At 44.3% G+C, this 20,283-nt stretch overlaps 1 protein-coding gene across 1 annotated transcript in view; it reads right to left on the bottom strand.

The window, feature by feature from the left end:
• Positions 1-946: 946 nt before the first annotated feature.
• Positions 947-20,283, bottom strand: part of PKIG (cAMP-dependent protein kinase inhibitor gamma) — a 657,792-nt gene continuing 638,455 nt past the window's right edge. The window contains exon 4 of the mRNA XM_085619333.1: positions 947-1,906. Coding sequence (XP_085475459.1) covers positions 1,827-1,906 — 80 coding nt within the window. The 3' untranslated portion in view covers positions 947-1,826. The remainder of the gene's footprint in view (positions 1,907-20,283) is intronic.

Raw genomic sequence — 20,283 nt, 5'->3', positions numbered from 1 at the left:
ATGCAGCTGAGAAAATTCAGGTAACATTCTACCATAATATTAGGTACACTCTAGGTAGGAGATAAAATCTCACACAAATAAAAGCCTACATAGGATGTTACTTACAGTGGATATAAATGCAGAGCCACAATTAGACTGCAATGTATCATATTTGCTACCTAAAGCAGGGATGTTCTCTACTTGTTCTTGCAAAATCTCGTGAAGACATACAAACATATCTTTCAGAATCCTGGGACTCGCCACAACACATCTAGATAACATTATTATCCATAACAGTTGAAACCTGAGAAAGTCAGGAGGCAGCTGTGAAAACCTGACTGGTGTATCTATTGGGAAATGCCAACAATAGTTAAAGCCAGAGCGCAGATTGGATCAATTTTGTCTCTTGCCAATTAATTGTATGTGGAGATTTAGGAGATATCTATTTTGAAAACACAATTCAAAGAAATAATGGTCGGACTAACAATTTCAATCAAAGCTAGTCACATACAAGTGGCATTTCATCATTATGCGTATTTTCTGATCAACTGAGTTTGAACAATGAGGAGAATTTATTGGATTTAAATGACACATTTTAAAAATAATAATGAGATATAAATGCTCTTATTCTTCTCCTACTTCCTTCTACCAAAACGAAATTAAGTTCTACACATTTACATCAATTGCAACACACCATTATGGAGGGTTTTGGAATGTTTAGAAATAAATTTATATCTAACAAATATTTTAAATGGTCTGCTTACTGTTAAAATCTGAAATAATCTGCAATCTCTAAATCTCATCTTTCAATCCGATATTTGTGTGAGGCAATATCTGCTCCAATACTGTATACACATAATGGCTGCTAACAGCAAAGTATGTCTGTGTCGCAAATAGGCAGAAACAAAACTTTTGATTTTCTATCTTAATCACTGGAAAATGTATAGTAAGAAACAATTAACCCAGCCACACAAAAAACATTTTATTCAAATGAAATATCGCCGAACAGTAGGAAGAACGTTATTAGCCATAAGTAACTTGAACACAAAAACGTATTTGCTATAACTAGAAAACGTAATAAATATATGTGAAGAATTTAAACTGAGTCAGACTCTTAGATGAATGCAATATTTTCCAAATCCTTCTCCCAAGAAAACATACCATTATATTTAAAAATCTACACTTTTAAAAGGAAATAAAAGTGAGTGTTTGGCAGTTTATGCAGTTTGTAAGGCGATTTTCATAATTTTGGAGGTTACATTTGAGTGTGAATTTTGGTCCTTTATGATCCTGTAAGGCAGTGCTCAAAGACAACTGACCACGCTTGAGCGGAAGAGCAATGTAAACCTTTGCATCATCACTAAGGAAAGTGGTTTTGCTGTCTAAGAAAAGACAATGAAAATAACTCAAGAAAAAATAAAGAACCGTGAAGTTTAAAGAATATTCTAATCTATGAAATTGAAGAATAAATATTTCAATTGTACAATGTAAAAAATGTACCTTTATGCAATTATAGAGTTGTCTGTATAATGTGCACTTCAGAATTGCATATGTTTCTGTCAAAGAGCATTTCTATCAAAGGCAAGTTTAGGAGAGCTCATCTACAAGTGATGAGCAAACAATATTGACCTGTCACTAGCGTTGTCAGTCTCTTGGAGAGCAAAGTTCTGTTGAGGAACAATGCCGAGTGCAACTTCATGCAAGCGTCTCTGAACCAATTTGTCACTCTCCATTTATCTGAATGGAAATATCGTCATTGGTTGGCTCTCAGGCAGAATGCCATCTCCTCAAAATGTCCTTTTTTCAATGAAGTAGTCCTTCGTCATTATTTGTTCCCAAAGTTGGAATCATGATGCAGAGCTGCTATCTTGCCCTTCTGGTCTTTCCACAGGACCAGGATCACCCGAAGAAGCCCCCTCCTGAGTCTCTGCAAACAAACAATGAAGTAAGTGTATGGAAATTTGGGTATACACAAAGATTTCAAGTGTTACAAGCAATACACAAACTCTCACAAACATGAACGTAACAATGAAATGTTTGAAATCTAAGTAGACTGATGTGTTTGCAGGTGACTGCCAACAACTCTAAATTTCACAGCTTTCAACAAACCTCTCATCAATAGATTCCATTGTTTAAAGTCAACACAGTTATGGTAGGGCACCATTTAAAACAACTATGAGAATGCCAACCTTTATTTCATTTGGAACCTTATCCTTGACATGTTTGTTCAAGCTCGAAAGGAACTTCCCACAGTCATGTAAACATGTAGCAAAAAGAAGACATTTATGATTCACAATAATTATTTATGAATCAAATGTCCTTGCACTTTTCAGTTGATCAAAAATATCCTACTTAATTTAAGACTCTCTCTGTGCTTAAGCTTTTACATTTTAACATTGTGTCGATAGAGAACAAACTACCTCTAAATAAACATCACACATCTTCGATAAGGGAGAAGCCGGCCTATGAATCTCACTTCAAGCAGACCACAGTATCAAACGAGATAACAGCCTGGCTATTGGGTTCAGATTCCTGTACCAACAATTTGCCAAATATTATTTTAGAATATGAAATGGCAATCCAATTTTATTACAATGCCATAATCTTCTATTATTCTTCACGTTTTTTGCTTTATTAGTAGAGCATCCCGAAAAAAAACCTAACAAATTAACGAAAGGACTAAAACTCTGTCCGTAGTCATCTAAAATCTACTCTAAGGTTCTGAGCGCATGGACGTTAACATTACAGTTAGCAATTGGGCCTATTAAGCCTCTAGTACATCTTCTCTTTCACTTTCTTCCTGCTGCACAGCCAAATATAAATGCCTTGTTCCTTTTTAGGTGATAATTTTTGGTGTATGCATTGGGTCAAGTTGAGTCTTTGGAATACTTTTCTCCATCAGTATGTCTTGTCCTCCCCTGCATTGGCGCTCGAATTGTCTTTTCCCCCTGACCAATGCATCCTGTTTTGGGAAAGCAGGAAGTGTGCACTAATGAGGACTAAAGGTGAAATAAAATACTACATCTCCCATAATGCCTAGAATAATTGTGATTGGTAACCCCATGCAGGGGCGTGTTTGAATAGGCTATTTGATGGGAGAGTAAGTACACCGCTGCACGTACCTTTCACCGGAACCTCCGAAGAAGCTCTACAGCGAAACGCGTCAGGCGACGTGAAGGGCTGCTTTCTATCCAACCCACTTGGAGAACGTTGCCCATACCCTGTATTTAGGCTGGTTACCTACGTCGCTTTTCGAGTGCTGCTCGCGAAGAAAAACCATTGTTATGCATCTTAAGGGCGGCGTCCTGCCGCCGAGAAAGCACCACCCCACATCCATAGGGGGCAGTGAGGTCGGATCACCGGCAGAACGGAGGAGCGACGAGGGATTTAGGACAACAATCCTGAGTGGGGGTCCAATCTGGACTTTATCTTAGCAGGAAGTGTGCACTAATGATGACTAAAGGTGAAATAAAATACTACATCTCCCATAATGCCTAGAATAATTGTGATTGGTAACCCCATGCAGGGGCGTGTTTGAATAGGCTATTTGATGGGAGAGTAAGTACACCGCTGCACGTACCTTTCACCGGAACCTCCGAAGAAGCTCTATAGCGAAACGCGTCAGGCGACGTGAAGGGCTGCTTTCTATCCAACCCACTTGGAGAACGTTGCCCATACCCTGTATTTAGGCTGGTTCCCTACGTTATATATATATATATATATATATATATATATAAAAAAGAGGTGGGGACAAAGGGAGGAAACTAAGGCAGTTGGAGAGTTACTACATTCTACTCTTGGACACGAAGATCACTAATGGTTTTAACACTGGAGAAGATCTTTATAACCTTTTTCTAGGGTCAATTTTATAGGGTCTTTTTCATTGATCTTGTTATGGGGCAGGCTTGTCCCATTACCCTTTGACTGTTATGTTGTACAATCTGAGCCTTGCATTATATGTAATGTTATCTGTTTGCTGCTATTTTTATAGTGATTGTATTTTAAACTTTCTTCGGCCCGAATGAGTTTTTATCGGTGTTCTTTTATGCCTTGTTTTTATAGGATTTTTAGCTGGTTTTACTAGTCTCCTAGCTTTACTGGTTTTAATTCAGTGGAGATGAGGTGTAGGGACTGGGTAACTATTTATTTGGCGGAGATTGGCTTAAATATACGGCACTGGATTGCCGAGTTCATTTAGTATCTTAGCAGGATTAATTATTTACTAATTTCTTGGTCCTGCTCATCATTTTTTGGGAATTTTATTTTGGAATGTGCTATGTTTATACATTTGAATATTCTATTGCACTGACCTTTTCTTGTCCCCAGCTATATATATATATATGCAAGCACTCTTACACTCCGCGATTCTGCCACCAGCCACGGAAAAAGAGCACGGACCACAATCCTTAAAGATCGAAGTTTTTTAATGTCCTTAGGTTACATCCACAGAGTAGCAGCCATTACGCGTTTCGTCCCTGCTGGGGGACTTGATCACATGACGCTGAACCACCAGTTGTGTTGCACTTTTAAAGGGGGTAGGGCAAAATGAGTTTCGACAGTTTTTTTCACAAATGAAACATTTGAAACTTTACTCACAGTCAGTTAATTTCATCATTGTCCGAGTCTTTAACGTGTCAGTTCTTTCGAGTTAGTATAGAGATTATAATAACGATTTAAATATCAGAATGAGCGATCTTATGTTCATCGTGTCATGTTTAGAAAGATTAAAATCTTCAGAATAAATATATAAATATATATAAATATGTAAACATGTAGAGATAAAATCTTATATAAATACCTCATATATATATAGACATATAGACATGTATAAAAACATATAAATGTATGAATAAATATATAGTATAAATACGTAAATGCAAAGAAATCCGAGTGTAAGATTATAAAATACATCACAATTTAAAATTCAATATTACAATTCATTTTGTCTACCATGACCCCTGTTGACTAATTGTGATAGCATATTGGGAGCCACGGTTCTCTACGTTTGATGATCACAGACTCGAAAGACTAAAAAGAATAGAAAAAAGGGGGACAGATTAGATTGCCCATTGTAGAATCATCCCCGATATGTTTCGTCACATTGAAATAATTATTATTTTTTTGTGATTTTCAACTTATTATTTGATTTTTTTAAAAACAATTTTTGGTATCTACTTAGATATTAGTGTTGTTGTGCTAAAAAGTGCTTGAATTTCAAACTTCTAAAAAAGTGACAAGTGATGATTAAATATATGTGAAAATATGTGTATAATAATATAAAAATATTATATATAAAAAATGGCCTCAGGTGTGACCCTCCAGTGGGTTGGGTGCTCGTGTCATATTTCATGGCCCCTGAAATAGGACACGAGCACCCAACCCACTGGAGGGTCGTGATTGGTGCAATTGACTACAAATCCCAGCAGGCAATGTTGAAAAATCGGATCTCTGAAGTGGCACACCTGAGGCCATTTAAAAGGAAGCAAGCAGGGGAGTTTGTAGCAGCACACTGGATGTCCGTGTTTGGCCTCTGAGGAAAGGGAAGGATTCCCTGAAACGCGTCAGGCCAGGGGGCAATATTGGGGGTGAGAAGCAATCCGTTTTTGCAATAAAAGTGGTGACACCTACCTGCCAAGGAGTGCGGCCTCATATCTGGGAAACTTTTGGAGAAATTCACACGCGGCGCTTCCAGGCCGTGGAGGAGACGCACCGCCCATGCACTGTTTGAAGGGTCTGCGCGGAGGAATTATGTCTCAGTGATCGGCGTGGCAGGTATTGAGATTTAAAACGGACTGAGTCCTACCCAGGCTCAATGGAGAGCTATGATTGGCCCCTGAAATATGACACGAGCACCCAACCCACTGGAGGGTCGTGATTGGTGCAATTGATTACAAATCCCAGCAGGCAATGTTGAAAAATCGGATCTCTGAAGTGGCACACCTGAGGCCATTTAAAAGGAAGCAAGCAGGGGAGTTTGTAGCAGCACACTGGATGTCCGTGTTTGGCCTCTGAGGAAAGGGAAGGATTCCCTGAAACGCGTCAGGCCAGGGGGCAATATTGGGGGTGAGAAGCAATCCGTTTTTGCAATAAAAGTGGTGACACCTACCTGCCAAGGAGTGCGGCCTCATATCTGGGAAACTTTTGGAGAAATATATATATATATATATATATATTATATATATAATCCACCAATTCCGGTAAAAAGATTTCGGTCTGTCGCCGGCGGTCTGAGTTTGGAAACCGGATTTCCAAAATTATTCACTCCAAACAATCTCATATGTCTTTGAGAAATACTCGGACTCCCAAGTAGAATGCAAAGGATTTATTTACAAGTGCAGAACGACGCGTTTCGCCATTACGGCTTGCTCACGCTCGAACTCGCAGTAAAACACATCAGATTTAAATTACATGGATTAGAAGATGGACAAGTCACAACAACGTGAAAATTTCATGTTACTGTCGCGGCCATTTTGCAACGATGTATCGATCTCAACAACAAATGAAGTAGTAACTCAAAATTGAATAGACAGTAAGACCATATATTACACAGTGTGATACCATATGAAATATATGCATGTATTGTTATAATAAAGCAAAATTAATAATATACACTGTCATATATGTGGAAACACAGCAAAGCCTCATGTCGAATTGCGTTTATGCAAAGTTCAATAAAGTTACCAACTTCGATGTAGCCCTGTGGCGAAACGCGTCGTTCTGCACTTGTAAATAAATACTTTGCATTCTTCTTGGGAGTCCGAGTATTTCTCAAAGACATATGAGATTGTTTGGAGTGAATATATATATTAGATTATAAGTGTTTATGGTTTTGAATTTACTTTGGAAAATTCTTTGCACTTTTGCACTAAGCACTTTTCCTTATTATAGCATCCGATTTTACATTTCAAATCGACTATGATTGAATATTCGATTTGCATTGAACTTTGCACTGACTTCTACTGCTGTGTGTTGTTCTATTGCTCAAAACCTTGTACCTCTTTTGTGATATTGACTGTCAGGTATTTGTTTATTTCAGTATTATTTCTTGTATGGCAATCTCTGGGCACTTGCCCATTACTAGTCTAGCACCTTCTATGTATTTTCTCACAATTGTTTGTGAAATATTTATATATTTATTTAATACATGATGTACTTACATGTAAATTATATTTATATTAGAATGGTTTTGACTATTCAGCGTGCTATATTGCTAGTTTTAACACCATTGAAGGTCCTGTTCCGATTTTGCCGTCAGTATTTTTTCACTATTTATGACAAAGTGGGTGGAGCATTAGTTGTAAACACCACAGTATTTAAACTTGTTGGTTTTTGGCCCCGTCATGTGATCAAGACCGGGTTAACCCGGTCGAAACGCGTCATGCTGCTGTCGAGTGAAGAATAAAGCACTATATTTTCACTTTACTCACGCAGTGGTCTGTACCTGATTTTGCATTACCTGCATGGCTTCAGGATTGTGGATTTGATTCAATTTTGGCGATGTGACTGTTTCCGCCTTACTACGGACCCTCTCTTCAAAAGCGGCTGGTGATATTCAGTCAGTATCGCGTTGCGATGTGTGTTTGACCCGGAAGAAGTTTCCAATACCAGCCCCCCGCAGACAGGAGAAGAGGAACCGGCAGCTGCACTTCGGCGGAACGGAAAGTCTTAGTTGGAAGGATTGTGTGGAGTCGGAGGACCCCAGCGACCTTCTGGACTGTGACCGAGGTGAGCCAAGGTGGTTTCTGCTACTCTAAGGATATTAGCGGGTGAAGAGATTGTGAGTTTGAGACTTTGGAGCCGTTTGCACTTTGACAAGCCGGCAAGGCTCCAATCAACGTGTGCATAACCTTTTTCCTTTACCACTCCCGTTATGGCGACAGCGGCTGATGTGCTTAAAGACCGTGAACTAGTGGCCGACGCCTTGTTTTTAAATTTACCGGATACTAATATAATCAGCAAGGGAAGCAGCGATATGGCGGATAAGAATGACGTTAAGTCGAAACTTAAGAAACTTGAGAAGTTGCTCCAGACGGAGCTGACGAAGTGGTGGGAAAAGAAGTCCCTAGAAAAATATAAGGAAGCCGGCAGGGTGCCTCATGGGTTGAGGGTTCTCATTGCTCCATCTTTTGAGAACCCCAACCGCCTCATGTTGAAAGAATGGGCATCTAACAATTTGGAAGCCTCAATGAACATGGTCTGCATCCTGATTAAATATGCGGAAATTGATAGGACTGATATTGTTCGTCAGATCGATGCTTTGAATCAGGAACTAAAGGAAATGGAGCAGCAAGAAACTGTAACTAAAGTGAGAGAAGAAATAAACGCCTGGATAGACAAGAAGAAACAATTAAAACACGCAAAGTTTTTAAATTTGCGCGTGACAAAGCCGACTACGAAAATGGACGTATTTTTACCTTTTCTAAAAAGTTTGAATGGGTAAAACGGCGGGCGTTGACAACTAAAGTGCCCCCTGCTCAAGCACAATCAATGGATAATCCAGAATCATCTGATACGGATCTTAGTTCATTAATAAGTAGTATCGAATCTGACGATGAAAATCAAAGGGCTGTCCAACAACTGCCACTTAGCGGTTTTACCCCATCTGAGGAATTGGGGTTTATGATAGAGGACAGACAGCACACACTCCGGCAGAGAGGACCCCTCAGATGAGAGACGGCGTGAACGCAACAAATGCCGCAAACAGAGGAGGAGGCAGAGGCGGCTTAACGAGAAAGAGGAGAGGGAGAGGGAACCCTCAGTCAAATTGAATACCACCACCATCACTAATGTAGCCAATACTGTTATCAATCTTACTGATTTGGACTTGAATGCAGCAGAAACACAACTTCTAGCTTTGGGCTTATCTTTTTGTCCAAAGAATGGGTTTAAATACGTACAGTCGCTTATTGACATATTCAAGTTTATACGTAAGTTGAAGTTAATTAAATTTTTCTAATTGAACAAAGTTAATAGTACTGCTTCTAACATTATTGCCAACTCTCAACCCAGTAAGAACATTCAAATTTCTGATGTCACCACTCTAAAAACTATGCACTCTCTATCTGATCAAGGTGATGATATTTCTTTTGACACCCAGGAAGAATTACGATTAATGGGTGTTAACAGCGGTAGTGCAGCTTTGAGCCCGTTTTGCCCCTGATCTACCTTTGTTCCCATGATGCCCAGAGACGCTATCGACGTCTTCAGTGACCGCATGAGTGAAGATTTGAAGGGATTGAATCGATCTATTTCCCTGAATCAGAAGCAGAGAAGTTATGCGGAGAAACAATATTCGAATCTCATCCGGAAAATTAATGACCATGGGAATATTATTGTTAATAAGGCAGACAAAGGGGGTAATGTTGTTTTGTGGCCCCGTGATGCCTACATTAAAGAGGCAGAAAGACATCTAAATGACCCTTAATGTTACAGGAAGGCTTCCTTCAATGAACTTAAAGTAAAAGATCAGGTGCAGAAACAGTTGGCACATTGGAAAGTGGAAGGTTTGATCAGTAAAAAAGAACACTGTTTTTTTAAAAATGGCCATCCGATCATCCCTACCCTTTATCTCTTACCAAAAGTGCACAAATGTGTATCTCCTATACCCGGGCGTCCTATCATCTCTGCTCAAAATGGGTTACTTGAACCAATATCTAAATATGTAGATTTTTTCTTGCATAAATATATGGAGGCACTTCCCCCTTATATTAGAGATACTGGTCATTTTCTCACTAAATTGAAGAAGGTCCTTTGGAATCCTGAGTATTATTTTATTGTGATGGACATCTGCTCTCTATACACTTCCATTAATCATCAGGATGGATTACATGATATTCAATATTATTTATGTGATAGAGATATTAAATTTAATGAGCATAGTAAAATGTTAGTCAAAATGATTGAGATGTGCCTGTGCAATAATTATTTCCTTTTCAATAGTGAGGTTTTTCAGCAGTTGCGGCGTGTGGCTATGGGGGCGTGCTTCTCCTCCATCTATGCGAGTTTACACGTAGACTCTTGGGAGGAGCATGTTCTTGGCCGCGCCCTCATTGAAACTGAGAATCAGGGAACTGGCATTATCCATATGTGGCATTTCATAGACTATGTGTTTTTAATATGGCATGGGTCTAGGGAAACTGCTGAAAGGTTTGTTGCCGACATCAATATTATTATGCTCAATTTGGAATTTACAGCTACCATTAACAATGAAAGAGTAGAGTTTTTGGATGTTGAAATCTATGTCACAGATAATAAAATCCAGACCAGATTACACAGTAAAATGACGGCAGGCAATTCAATTCTTCATGCTTCTAGTGCCCATCTCCGTAAACCTCATTAAAAGCATCCCCTATGGGGAGTTAAGGATTCATAGAATTTGCAGAAATGAAATAGATCTCAATATTTGTTTAAATGAATCTACTGAAAGGCTCTTGGCTCGTGGATACAAAAAGGCTGATTTACAAAGTGCTATGAATAAAATGTTTTTAACCACCAAAGATTCTCCCCAGGTTTCTAATACTGAGGTTGCCATTTCTATTGGAGATAGATCTTCTAAGAGAGAAGATACGGCAGTTAGACTGATCACGACTTACAGCTCTTATGAGAAAAAAAGTCAGAAATATTTTGAAGTCTAATTGGCCCATTCTTAAAACTGACCACTTTAGCACCTTACTCAGTGAAGCACCTGCTATTACTTTTAGAAGGGCACCCTCTATGAGGGATGCCCTTGTTAAGACCAGTCCAGAAATTGTTAAATCCTCTAATCGATCAGGTTTTTTTAAATACAGTTCTTGCAGAGCCTGTAAATTTGGAGTTAACACCTTAGAATATCATGATGCCTTCACCCAGGATGTATGCAAGATTAGGGGTTTGTTTACCTGTAAAACAGATTATGCTGTTTATGTACTTCAATGCACTTGTCATCTCCAATATATTGGGAGCACTAAGCTCCAGGTCTTCAACCGTATCTTGCAGCATCTCTGAGCTATTGTTAACTCTGACCCCAGCTATCCTGTGGCGCGTCATTTTAAATTGGTTCATCAGAATAACCTTTATGATTTAAGCTATTTTGTTATAGACGCGGTCTCATTTTCCAAAAGAGGTGGGAACAGAGAGGAAACTAAGGCAGTTGGAGAGTTACTACATTCTACTCTTGGACACGAAGATCCCTAATGGTCTTAACACTGGAGAAGAGCTTTATAACTTTTTATAGGGTCAATTTTATAGGGTCTTTTTCATTGATCTTGTTATGGGGCAGGCTTGTACCATTACCCTTTGACTGTTATGTTGTACAATCGGAGCCTTGCGTTATATGTAATGTTAATCGGTTTGCTGCTATTTTTATATCGATTGTATTTTTAACTTTCTTCGGCCCGAATGAGTTTTTATCTGAGTTCTTTTATGCCTTGTTTTTATCGGATTTTTAGCTGGTTTTACTAGTCTCCTAGTTTTACTGGTTTTAATTCGGTGGAGATGAGGTGTAGGGATTGGGTAACTATTTATTTGGCGGAGATTGGCTTAAATATACGGCACTGAATTGCTGAGTTCATTTATTATCTTAGCAGGATTCATTATTTACTAATTTCTTGGTCCTGCTAATCATTTTTTTTGGAACCTTTTTGGGGAATGTGCTATGTTTATACATTTGAATAGTCTATTGCACTGACTTTCTTGTCCCCAGCTATATATGTATATCCGATTACAAGTGTTTATGGTTTTGAATTTACTTTGGTAAATTCTTTGCACTTTTGCACTAGGCACTTTTCCTTATTATGGCATCCGATTTTACCTTTCAAATCGACTATGACTGAATATTCGATTTGTATTGCACTGACTTCTACTGCTGTGTGTTTTATTGCTCAAAACCTTTTACCTCTTTTGTGATATTGACTGTCGGGTATTTGTTTATTTCTGTATTATTTCTTGTATGGCAATCTCTGGGAACTTGCCCATTACTACTCTAGCACCTTCTATGAATTTTCTCACAATTTTTTGTGAAATATTTATATATATTTAATTCATGATGTACTTATATGTAAATTATATTTATATTAGAATGGTTTTGACTATTCAGCTTGCTATATTGCTAGTTTTAACACCATTGAAGGTCGTGTTTCGATTTTACTGTCAGTATTTTTTCACTGTTTATGACAAAGTGGGTGGGGCATTAGTTGTAAACACCACAGTATTTAAACTTGTTGGTTTTTGGCCATGTCATGTGATCAAGACCGGGTTAACCCGGTCGAAACAAGTCATGCTGCTGTCGAGTGAAGAATAAAGCACTATATTTTCACTTTACTCACGGAGTGGTCTGTACCTGATTTTGCGCTACCTGCACGGCTTCAGGATTGTGGAGATATATATATATATGTTCTCATTCCTTCAATTCGCGACCTCGCCGTCAGCCCGCCGCCTCCAAGTGGCAGGAAACCCGCAAAATTTCTGATTTGGATATATATATATCCTTTGAAGAGGAATGCAGGGACAACATCTGTCCCGCGAGGAGTGAATGGTCCTCATACAGCTGGCAGGAAATGGAATGGGGAAGTCTACCACGGAGTCTGATAGCTTTTTCCTCCAGCAAGAGGAGAGCCACAGGGGACTTTGGCGCTTCTTTACTGCTCTGGTATCATTCAATATAAACCAGCTTCAACCCATCTGCAGGGAAGTGCGTTGGAAATCAAACAGCACTAGAAATACCCCTGTTTCATGAGGGGCACAGGAACATCTAGTCTACCACCTAACTATGCATAACAGAAATATGACTACTTGCTTTTTCTAACTGAGCAGAAGGAGTCCGGTGAACTATTAACCACACAGAACAAAACACCATACCATTGGTCAGGTTATCTGCTTACTCATCTGCAACCTGGAAAAGAAAAGGGAGCTGGGTGGGGTGGTCAGACCTTACCCATTTTTGGTTGCCAGTAAGATTCAGAGTCGGGAGTATGAGGACCATATCGCCAATGATTCCTGCTTTCCTTAGTGGTGTACTGTGAGGGCCAACATATGGACAGCTGTAGCTCTATCTGCAAGATTTCATTAGTTTCATTAGTTATCACCATATGCAGCAGTACTGACAGGCTGAGGGGTACACTCAGGGACACTAACAACTAGAGTGACACATTAATCCAGATGACCACTGCTGGACTTTGCTTATTCTGCAGAAGCTTCATCCACTTCAAACAGGGCACCAGGTATAAACGCTGGACCTCAGACACAAACTCTTCAGTACCTGTGGACCCTGCCAGGAAAGACTGCTGTGCTGCTGAGAGGACTGTCGCTCTGCTGGACTGGTAAAAGGACTGGTGCACTGGTGTGCTGAACTGCTGCCTTTTTGCTCCGTCAGCATGGCACAAAAGGAGTAGTTTCTTTTCTGTAACTCCAGTTCTGTAGTAGGGGTATCTCTGTTATAGTCATAATCTAGTGAATAGTCCCGCCCATGTGCGTGGACCCCGGAGCAATAAAAAATAATCTCTAAAAGGTGACAAATCATGCAGACCTGCATACACCTTTAAGAGAGAATTTAATTTAAAGACAGATAATGCAGCCTATACCCACAGGCTACACTGTCCAGTACTTCAACTAGAATTCCACCAATATCCACAAACAGCACTGCCTGTCTAGTTTTTCTCCACATAGGAAAAAACCCTGCCTCTACCAGCAAAAGCCTCTGGAATGATAGAGAGGAAGGAGTGGACAGACAAGCCCCATAGGCTGCCATTATGTGGCTTGGAACAGGATACTGTGCCTTTAAGCAAACTTTCCAGTTTTCCAGAACTTTCCCCAGTATCCCAGAATGCCCAGCAGGTCCCATTTACTTTCAGTTCTTTTTGAAGGCGTAGCACGCCAGACCTGTAGCATTCTACATATGAATAAGTATCTCTCCACCGGGGAGGAGGGCGGGCGCTTATGACTATAACAGAGATACCCCTACTACAGAACTGGAGTTACAGAAAAGAAACTACTCCTTCTGTAGTAGGGGATCTCTGTGTATAGTCATAATCTAGTGAATAGAATGGCAAGCCCATCCCCACACAACAAAAGCGGTGGAGAACACACAAGACACTACCACTACTGTGCGAACAAATTACGCAGCGAAGCCTGCCCAACCTGAGCATCTGCCCTGGCATCCGTGTCCAGACAGTAATGCGCAGCAAAGGTATGGACCGACTTCCAAGTGGCCGCCTTACAGATTTCCGCAATCGGAACATTACGCAGCAAAGCCGTCGTGGCAGCTTTGCCCCTGGTGGAATGAGCCTTAGGTTTACCCCCTAAGGTCTTATTAGCCTTTTGATAACACAACTGTATGCAGGACACAATCCACCGAGAGATGGACTGCTTAGAGGTCGCAAGACCAGTCCTGACTGAGCCATAATTAACAAACAATTGGTCAGACCTACGAATATCCTTGGTCTTATCCAGATAAAATTTCAACACCCTTCGAACATCCAGGGAATGGAGAGCCCTTTCCGCTGGTGAAGAGGGATTCTGAAAGAACGTAGGTAAAGTTATGGTCTGATTGACATGAAAGTCAGAGATAACCTTAGGAAGGAACTTAGGGTGAGTACGTATCACAACCTTAGCAGCATGAAACACAGTATAAGGTTCTTGACAACATAATGCCTGAAGTTCACTCACCCTGCGGGCCGATGTAATGGCCACTAGGAACGCCGCCTTCCAGGATAGGTGCTGCAATGAAGCCTTGTGAATAGGTTCAAAAGGCTCCCTCATCAGTCTGGACAGCACCACATTCAAGTCCCAAGAAGGCGAGGGAAGTCTGACAGGAGGAAACACCTTCTTCAAGCCTTCCAAAAAATCCTTGACCACAGGAATCTGAAAGAAGGACGTCTGTGAAGGGCACTTCCTGTAAGCAGTCAAAGCAGCCAGATGAACCTTAATGGAATGGAAATTAAGGCCAGACTGCGCCAGATGCAAAAGGTATGGAAGGATGACATCTTCCTTACATGTTGTCGGATCAAAGTTCTTGGACTTACACCAGATACAGAACCTCTTCCACTTGTAAGCATAGGATGTCCTAGTGGAAGGTCGCTTAGACTCCTTCAGAATGTCCATACAATCGTCTGGTAGATTCAGATGACCGTATTGCACTATTTCAGGAGCCATGCCGCCAAACTCAAAGACGAGAGGTTGGGGTGCACCATCCGCCCCCCGAACTTCGTGAGAAGGTCCGGCCTGCACGGCAATCGCATGTGAGGAAGGAGAGACCAGTGAAGAAGGTCCGTGAACCACCACTGCCTGGGCCACTCCGGGGCGATCAGGATCATCCGCGCCCTGGACTGGGACAGCTTGATGAGCACCACCGGAATCAGGGGAATGGGTGGAAAAGCGTACAGAAAGCTGTTCGACCAATCGATCCATAGCGCATTCCCCAGCGTCCCCCGCTGGTAGTACCTGGATGCGAAGTCTCGGCATTTGCTGTTTTCGGCGGTGGCGAACAGATCTACATCTGGAGTCCCCCACCTTGCGAAGACTTCTCCTAGTACTTCGTCGTTTATGACCCATTCGTGGTTTTCCTGAATCAGCCTGCTCAAGGCGTCCGCCTGAGCATTCTGCACCCCTGGCAGATGCGTGGCCGTAATCGTCAGTCCTCGGGCCAGCAGCCAGCGCCAGATCGCCTGCGCCTCCTGCGACAAAGTGCGCGATCTCGACCCCCCCTGCTTGTTGAGGTAATACATCGTGGTTGTATTGTCCGTCTGTATCAGCAGCGAGTTGGTCTGGAAGGACGGAAGGAAAGCCTTCAGTGCCAGGAAGACAGCTCTGAGTTCCAGGAAATTGATGTGGTACGTCGATTCCAAAGGAGACCACTTCCCTTGAATCTGCAGGTCCCCGGAATGCGCACCCCAGCCCTGGAGAGAAGCATCCGTCACCACATTCGTCGTGGGAATGTCCTTGTGGAAGGGAACCCCCTTGAGGAGGTTTTCCGCCGAACACCACCACTTCAGAGACTGACGAGCATGTAGAGACAGTCGGATCTTGTCGTCCCAAGAGCCTGTCCTCTGATCCCACTGATCCTCCAAGCACTCCTGCAGTGGTCGCATGTGTAGACGTGCGTGCGGAGTGAGGAAGATACAGGAGGCCATCGATCCCAGTAGAGACGACACCTTCCTCACAGTCGTCGATGGAGCAGTCCTGAGGTCCTGAGCCTTCCGAAGGAGTGATAACCGTCTCTCCTCCGAAGGAGACACGCTTGCTGACCGCGTATCTATGGAGGCCCCCAGGTACTGTATGCACTGTACCGGAGACGGGACCGATTTGGACATGTTGACGTGTAACCCCAGCTTGTTCAAGAGCTCGCACGTCCATCGGAAGTGTTCTTGCGCTTCCTCGAAGGATGATGCCTTGATCAGCCAATCGTCCAGATACGGGTAGACAAACACCTTGTTCCTCCGCAGGTGTGCCGCCACCACCGCCATGCACTTCGAAAAGGTCCTGGGAGCAGACTTTAGCCCGAATGGCAGTACTGTGTATTGATAGTGATTGGCGCCGACTTGGAATCGCAGGAACTTCCTGTGCTTCCGTGCTATGGGCACATGGAAGTACGCATCCTGTAGATCTATGGCACAGAGCCAGTCTCGCCGTTGCAGCTGAGGGTAAATCTGGTGCAACGATAGCATGCGAAACTTCTCTCTGCGAATCCACTTGTTTGCTTGTCGCAAATCCAGAATGGGCCTGAACTCGTTCTTGTCCTTCTTGCGAACGAGGAAGAACCGAGAGTACAGACCTCTTCCCCTTTGAGACAAAGGTACTTCTTCTACCGCCTTTTTTCTCAACAAGATGTCTGCCTCCGCCTGGAGCTCCCTCAGCTGGAAGCGAGAGCTGACCGGCGGAATCGCTGGAGGCGGGCTGATAAACCGAAGACTGTATCCATTGCAAACAATATTCAGCACCCACTTGTCCTGAGTAATTTTTCTCCACTCTGCCGGAAAAAATTGAACGCTTCCCCCCACTGGAGTGGGTAACGGTTGAGGGGGAAGTAACAGCTCAGGGCCGAGACCCGGCCGGGCCCTTGTTTGTGGTAGTAGCCTGCTGGCCTCCTCTACCCCTCTGGCGCTTCTGGAAGGGCTTGCGGAACTGCTGCTGTTGTGGCTGCTGCTGTCCCGAGCCCTGCCCACGCCCTCGGCCCGACGACCCGAACCTCCTCTGGAACGGGCGTTTCTTTTTCTCGGCCTTCTCTAACCCGACGGCCGTCAGGGTTTCCGCCTCAGCCTTCATGCGGGCCATCTCATCGTCCGCATGCTTCCCGAACAGGGTTTCCCCCGAGAAGGGCAGGTTGGCCACTCTTTGCTGCGCCTCCGGCTTGAGGGACGTCAGGCGCAACCAGGAATGGCGCCGCTGGTGGACGCCATGACAGTAGGCGTGGGCGGCCAATAGCGATACATCCGCCGCTGCGCTGATCGTTTGGTTAGAAACCAGCATGCCTTCGCGCACCGTCTCCAAGAAGTCCTCCTTCTTGTCTCGTGGCAGGAGGTCCGCATATTGCTGCAGGGATTCCCACAGGGCCCGGTCGTAATGGCCCAACAACGCCCCTGCACTCGCTGCCTTCATCGTGGTGGCGGCGGTACCACACACCTTCCTGCCCGCAGAGTCCAGCCAGCGGCTTTCCTTGTCCGGTGGAACCGTGGAGGTCGGGGCGGTCGCATGTTGTTTTCTCGCCGCCGTCACGATAACCGAATCCGGCTTCGGGTCCACTCTCAAAAAGGACGGATCCGACTCCGGGGCCCTATACTTCTTCATGAGCCTGGACGGAGCGGCCTTCGTCGTTGCGGGAGTGAGGAACAGTTCCAAGGCTGGTTCCACCAGTCCAGGCACGAGAGGCAGGAGGGGGCGAGACAAGTGTCTTTTATGAAGCGTCTCAAATATCACGGACGTCGTGGGTGTTGGAACAGTCACCGTGATATTCAGCTTCGCAGCCCCTCGCAACAGCACCTCCTGGAACGAGACCAAGTCGTCCACCGGCGACACCCTAGTCCCCGGGGAGTCCGACAGCGTCGGGGAAAGGTCCCTGTCCGAGGAGCGCGACCTGGACCTATACCTCCTGCGGCGTCGTCTTGAGTCCGACGAGGATCGCCCTCGGCTCCGCGATCGTCGCCTCCTGTGAGAGCGGGAGCGCGACCTCTTCGGCTTAGGCCTGTCCGCCGGTTTCGCTGGTCCAGGCGACCGTGGGCGTCGTGGCTTCGGGGTCCCCTGCGGCGGAGTCGGGTACCGTGGAAGGGAAACCGACCTCGGGGGAACCGGCGGCGGTCCCACAGGAGTGCGTGGCAGCAACAGAGGCTGGGGTGGCGGAGACAGCGTCCGCGGCCGCGGTAGTGGAGGAGGCGGTGGCGGAGGTGGAGACGTTGGTGGAGGAGGTGGCGGCGGTGGAGGAGGCGGTGGCAGAGGTGGGAGAGGAGGAGGCGACGGAGGCATCCGAGGCGGGGTATACACCACCGAGTACACCGATCCCGGCGACTCTCTCTTCCTCGACGTCGATCTTCTCCTCGACGTCGACCTGTGCCTCGACGTCGACCTGTGCCTCGACGGCGATCTTCTCGGCGTCGATCTCTTCCTCGACGTCGATCTTCGCCTCGACGTCGATCTTCGCCTCGACGGCGACCTCCGACTCGACGGCGACCTCCGACTCGACGGCGACCTCCGCCTCGACGGCGATCTTCGCCTCGACGTCGATCTCCTTCTCCTCTTCATCGACGGTGATCTGCGATCCCTCGACGCCGAACGCCGACGCCGGGTCTTCACTCGACGCCGACCGCTGGACGAAGCCGACGACGGCGTCGTCGCCGACGTCGCCGATGTAGTCGACGGCGGCCTATTCAGGTCCCTCGACGGCGATCGTCGACGCCGCTTCTCCCCAGAGCCCTGGGGAGACGGCGAACAGACGGTGGTCATCCTCCTCGACGTCGTCGTCGACGCCCTCGACGTCGACGGGGAGTGGGAGCGCTTACTGGTCTTCCTGCCCCTGGGGAGCCCCCCAGAGGCCTCAGTATGGGCCAAATCAGCCCCTCCAAACCCACCTGGTGCCTTCAGTCTTCGCTCCTCCAGAGCTTGAAGCCTGCTCTTCATCCTGTCCCTCAGGGTCCTGGCTGAAAACGAGTGGCAGATGGTACAGCTTTCAGGCACGTGGGACTGGGGAAGGCAAGCTATGCACACCTCGTGTGGGTCAGTTTTAGCCTTCTTTCGACCACATTCCGGGCACTTGTCGAACAAGCCAGGCATGTTGACAGTACCAGCTACTAAACACAAGAAAAAATGACAAAAATTGCCAAAATCTCAATGAAACCCTTGCAAAAGGGAGAGCTCAATGCTCCATGGTCCTGCTAGCAGGAGCCGGAAAAAAGAACTGAAAGTAAATGGGACCTGCTGGGCATTCTGGGATACTGGGGAAAGTTCTGGAAAACTGGAAAGTTTTCTTAAAGGCACAGTATCCTGTTCCAAGCCACATAATGGCAGCCTATGGGGCTTGTCTGTCCACTCCTTCCTCTCTATCATTCCAGAGGCTTTTGCTGGTAGAGGCAGGGTTTTTTCCTATGTGGAGAAAAACTAGACAGGCAGTGCTGTTTGTGGATATTGGTGGAATTCTAGTTGAAGTACTGGACAGTGTAGCCTGTAGGTATAGGCTGCATTATCTGTCTTTAAATTAAATTCTCTCTTAAAGGTGTATGCAGGTCTGCATGATTAGTCACCTTTTAGAGATTATTTTTTATTGCTCCGGGGTCCACGCACATGGGCGGGACTATTCACTAGATTATGACTATACACAGAGATCCCCTACTACAGAAGTTCAGTTTGTAGACAGGTAGCCAATGCAGTGAACTCAACAGCAGTCCCAAAGGTATGCTTGCGGAGAGATTGGCAATTAGAGTTGTTGCAGTGTTCTGAATGACTTGCAACCGCGATAACAATGACTAATTTATAACAAAATAAAGAGCATTACCGTAGTCCAAACGACTGGTAATGAAAATCTCCATTAACAACCAGTTCTTAATTTGTAAAAAAAAAAAATAAGTGCCAGGGCCCTCGTCAGGAGGCCACTGCAGATTGCACTACACACTGCCAATGACAATACTTACACAACTACTAACCAAAACACTGCTACAAGTGTGACAATTTAGATTGTTCAGGCCCCTAAAGCTACAAGAATGGCTTGAGTGGCAGATATTAGTTGTTTTTAATTGGTACTGAATTAATAAACAACTGTTGTTCTGCTCCTCTTTAGACTACACAAACCGGGTCACCATGTGGCAGCAGTCATAAGCGCTGGTGTTTGCAATTAAGTGCTGGTGCCGA

The sequence above is a fragment of the Triturus cristatus genome, chromosome 7 (assembly GCF_964204655.1).
Source record: "Triturus cristatus chromosome 7, aTriCri1.1, whole genome shotgun sequence".
Classification (NCBI taxonomy): Eukaryota; Metazoa; Chordata; class Amphibia; order Caudata; family Salamandridae; genus Triturus; species Triturus cristatus.
This window is presented reverse-complemented; position numbering and strand designations above follow the sequence as displayed.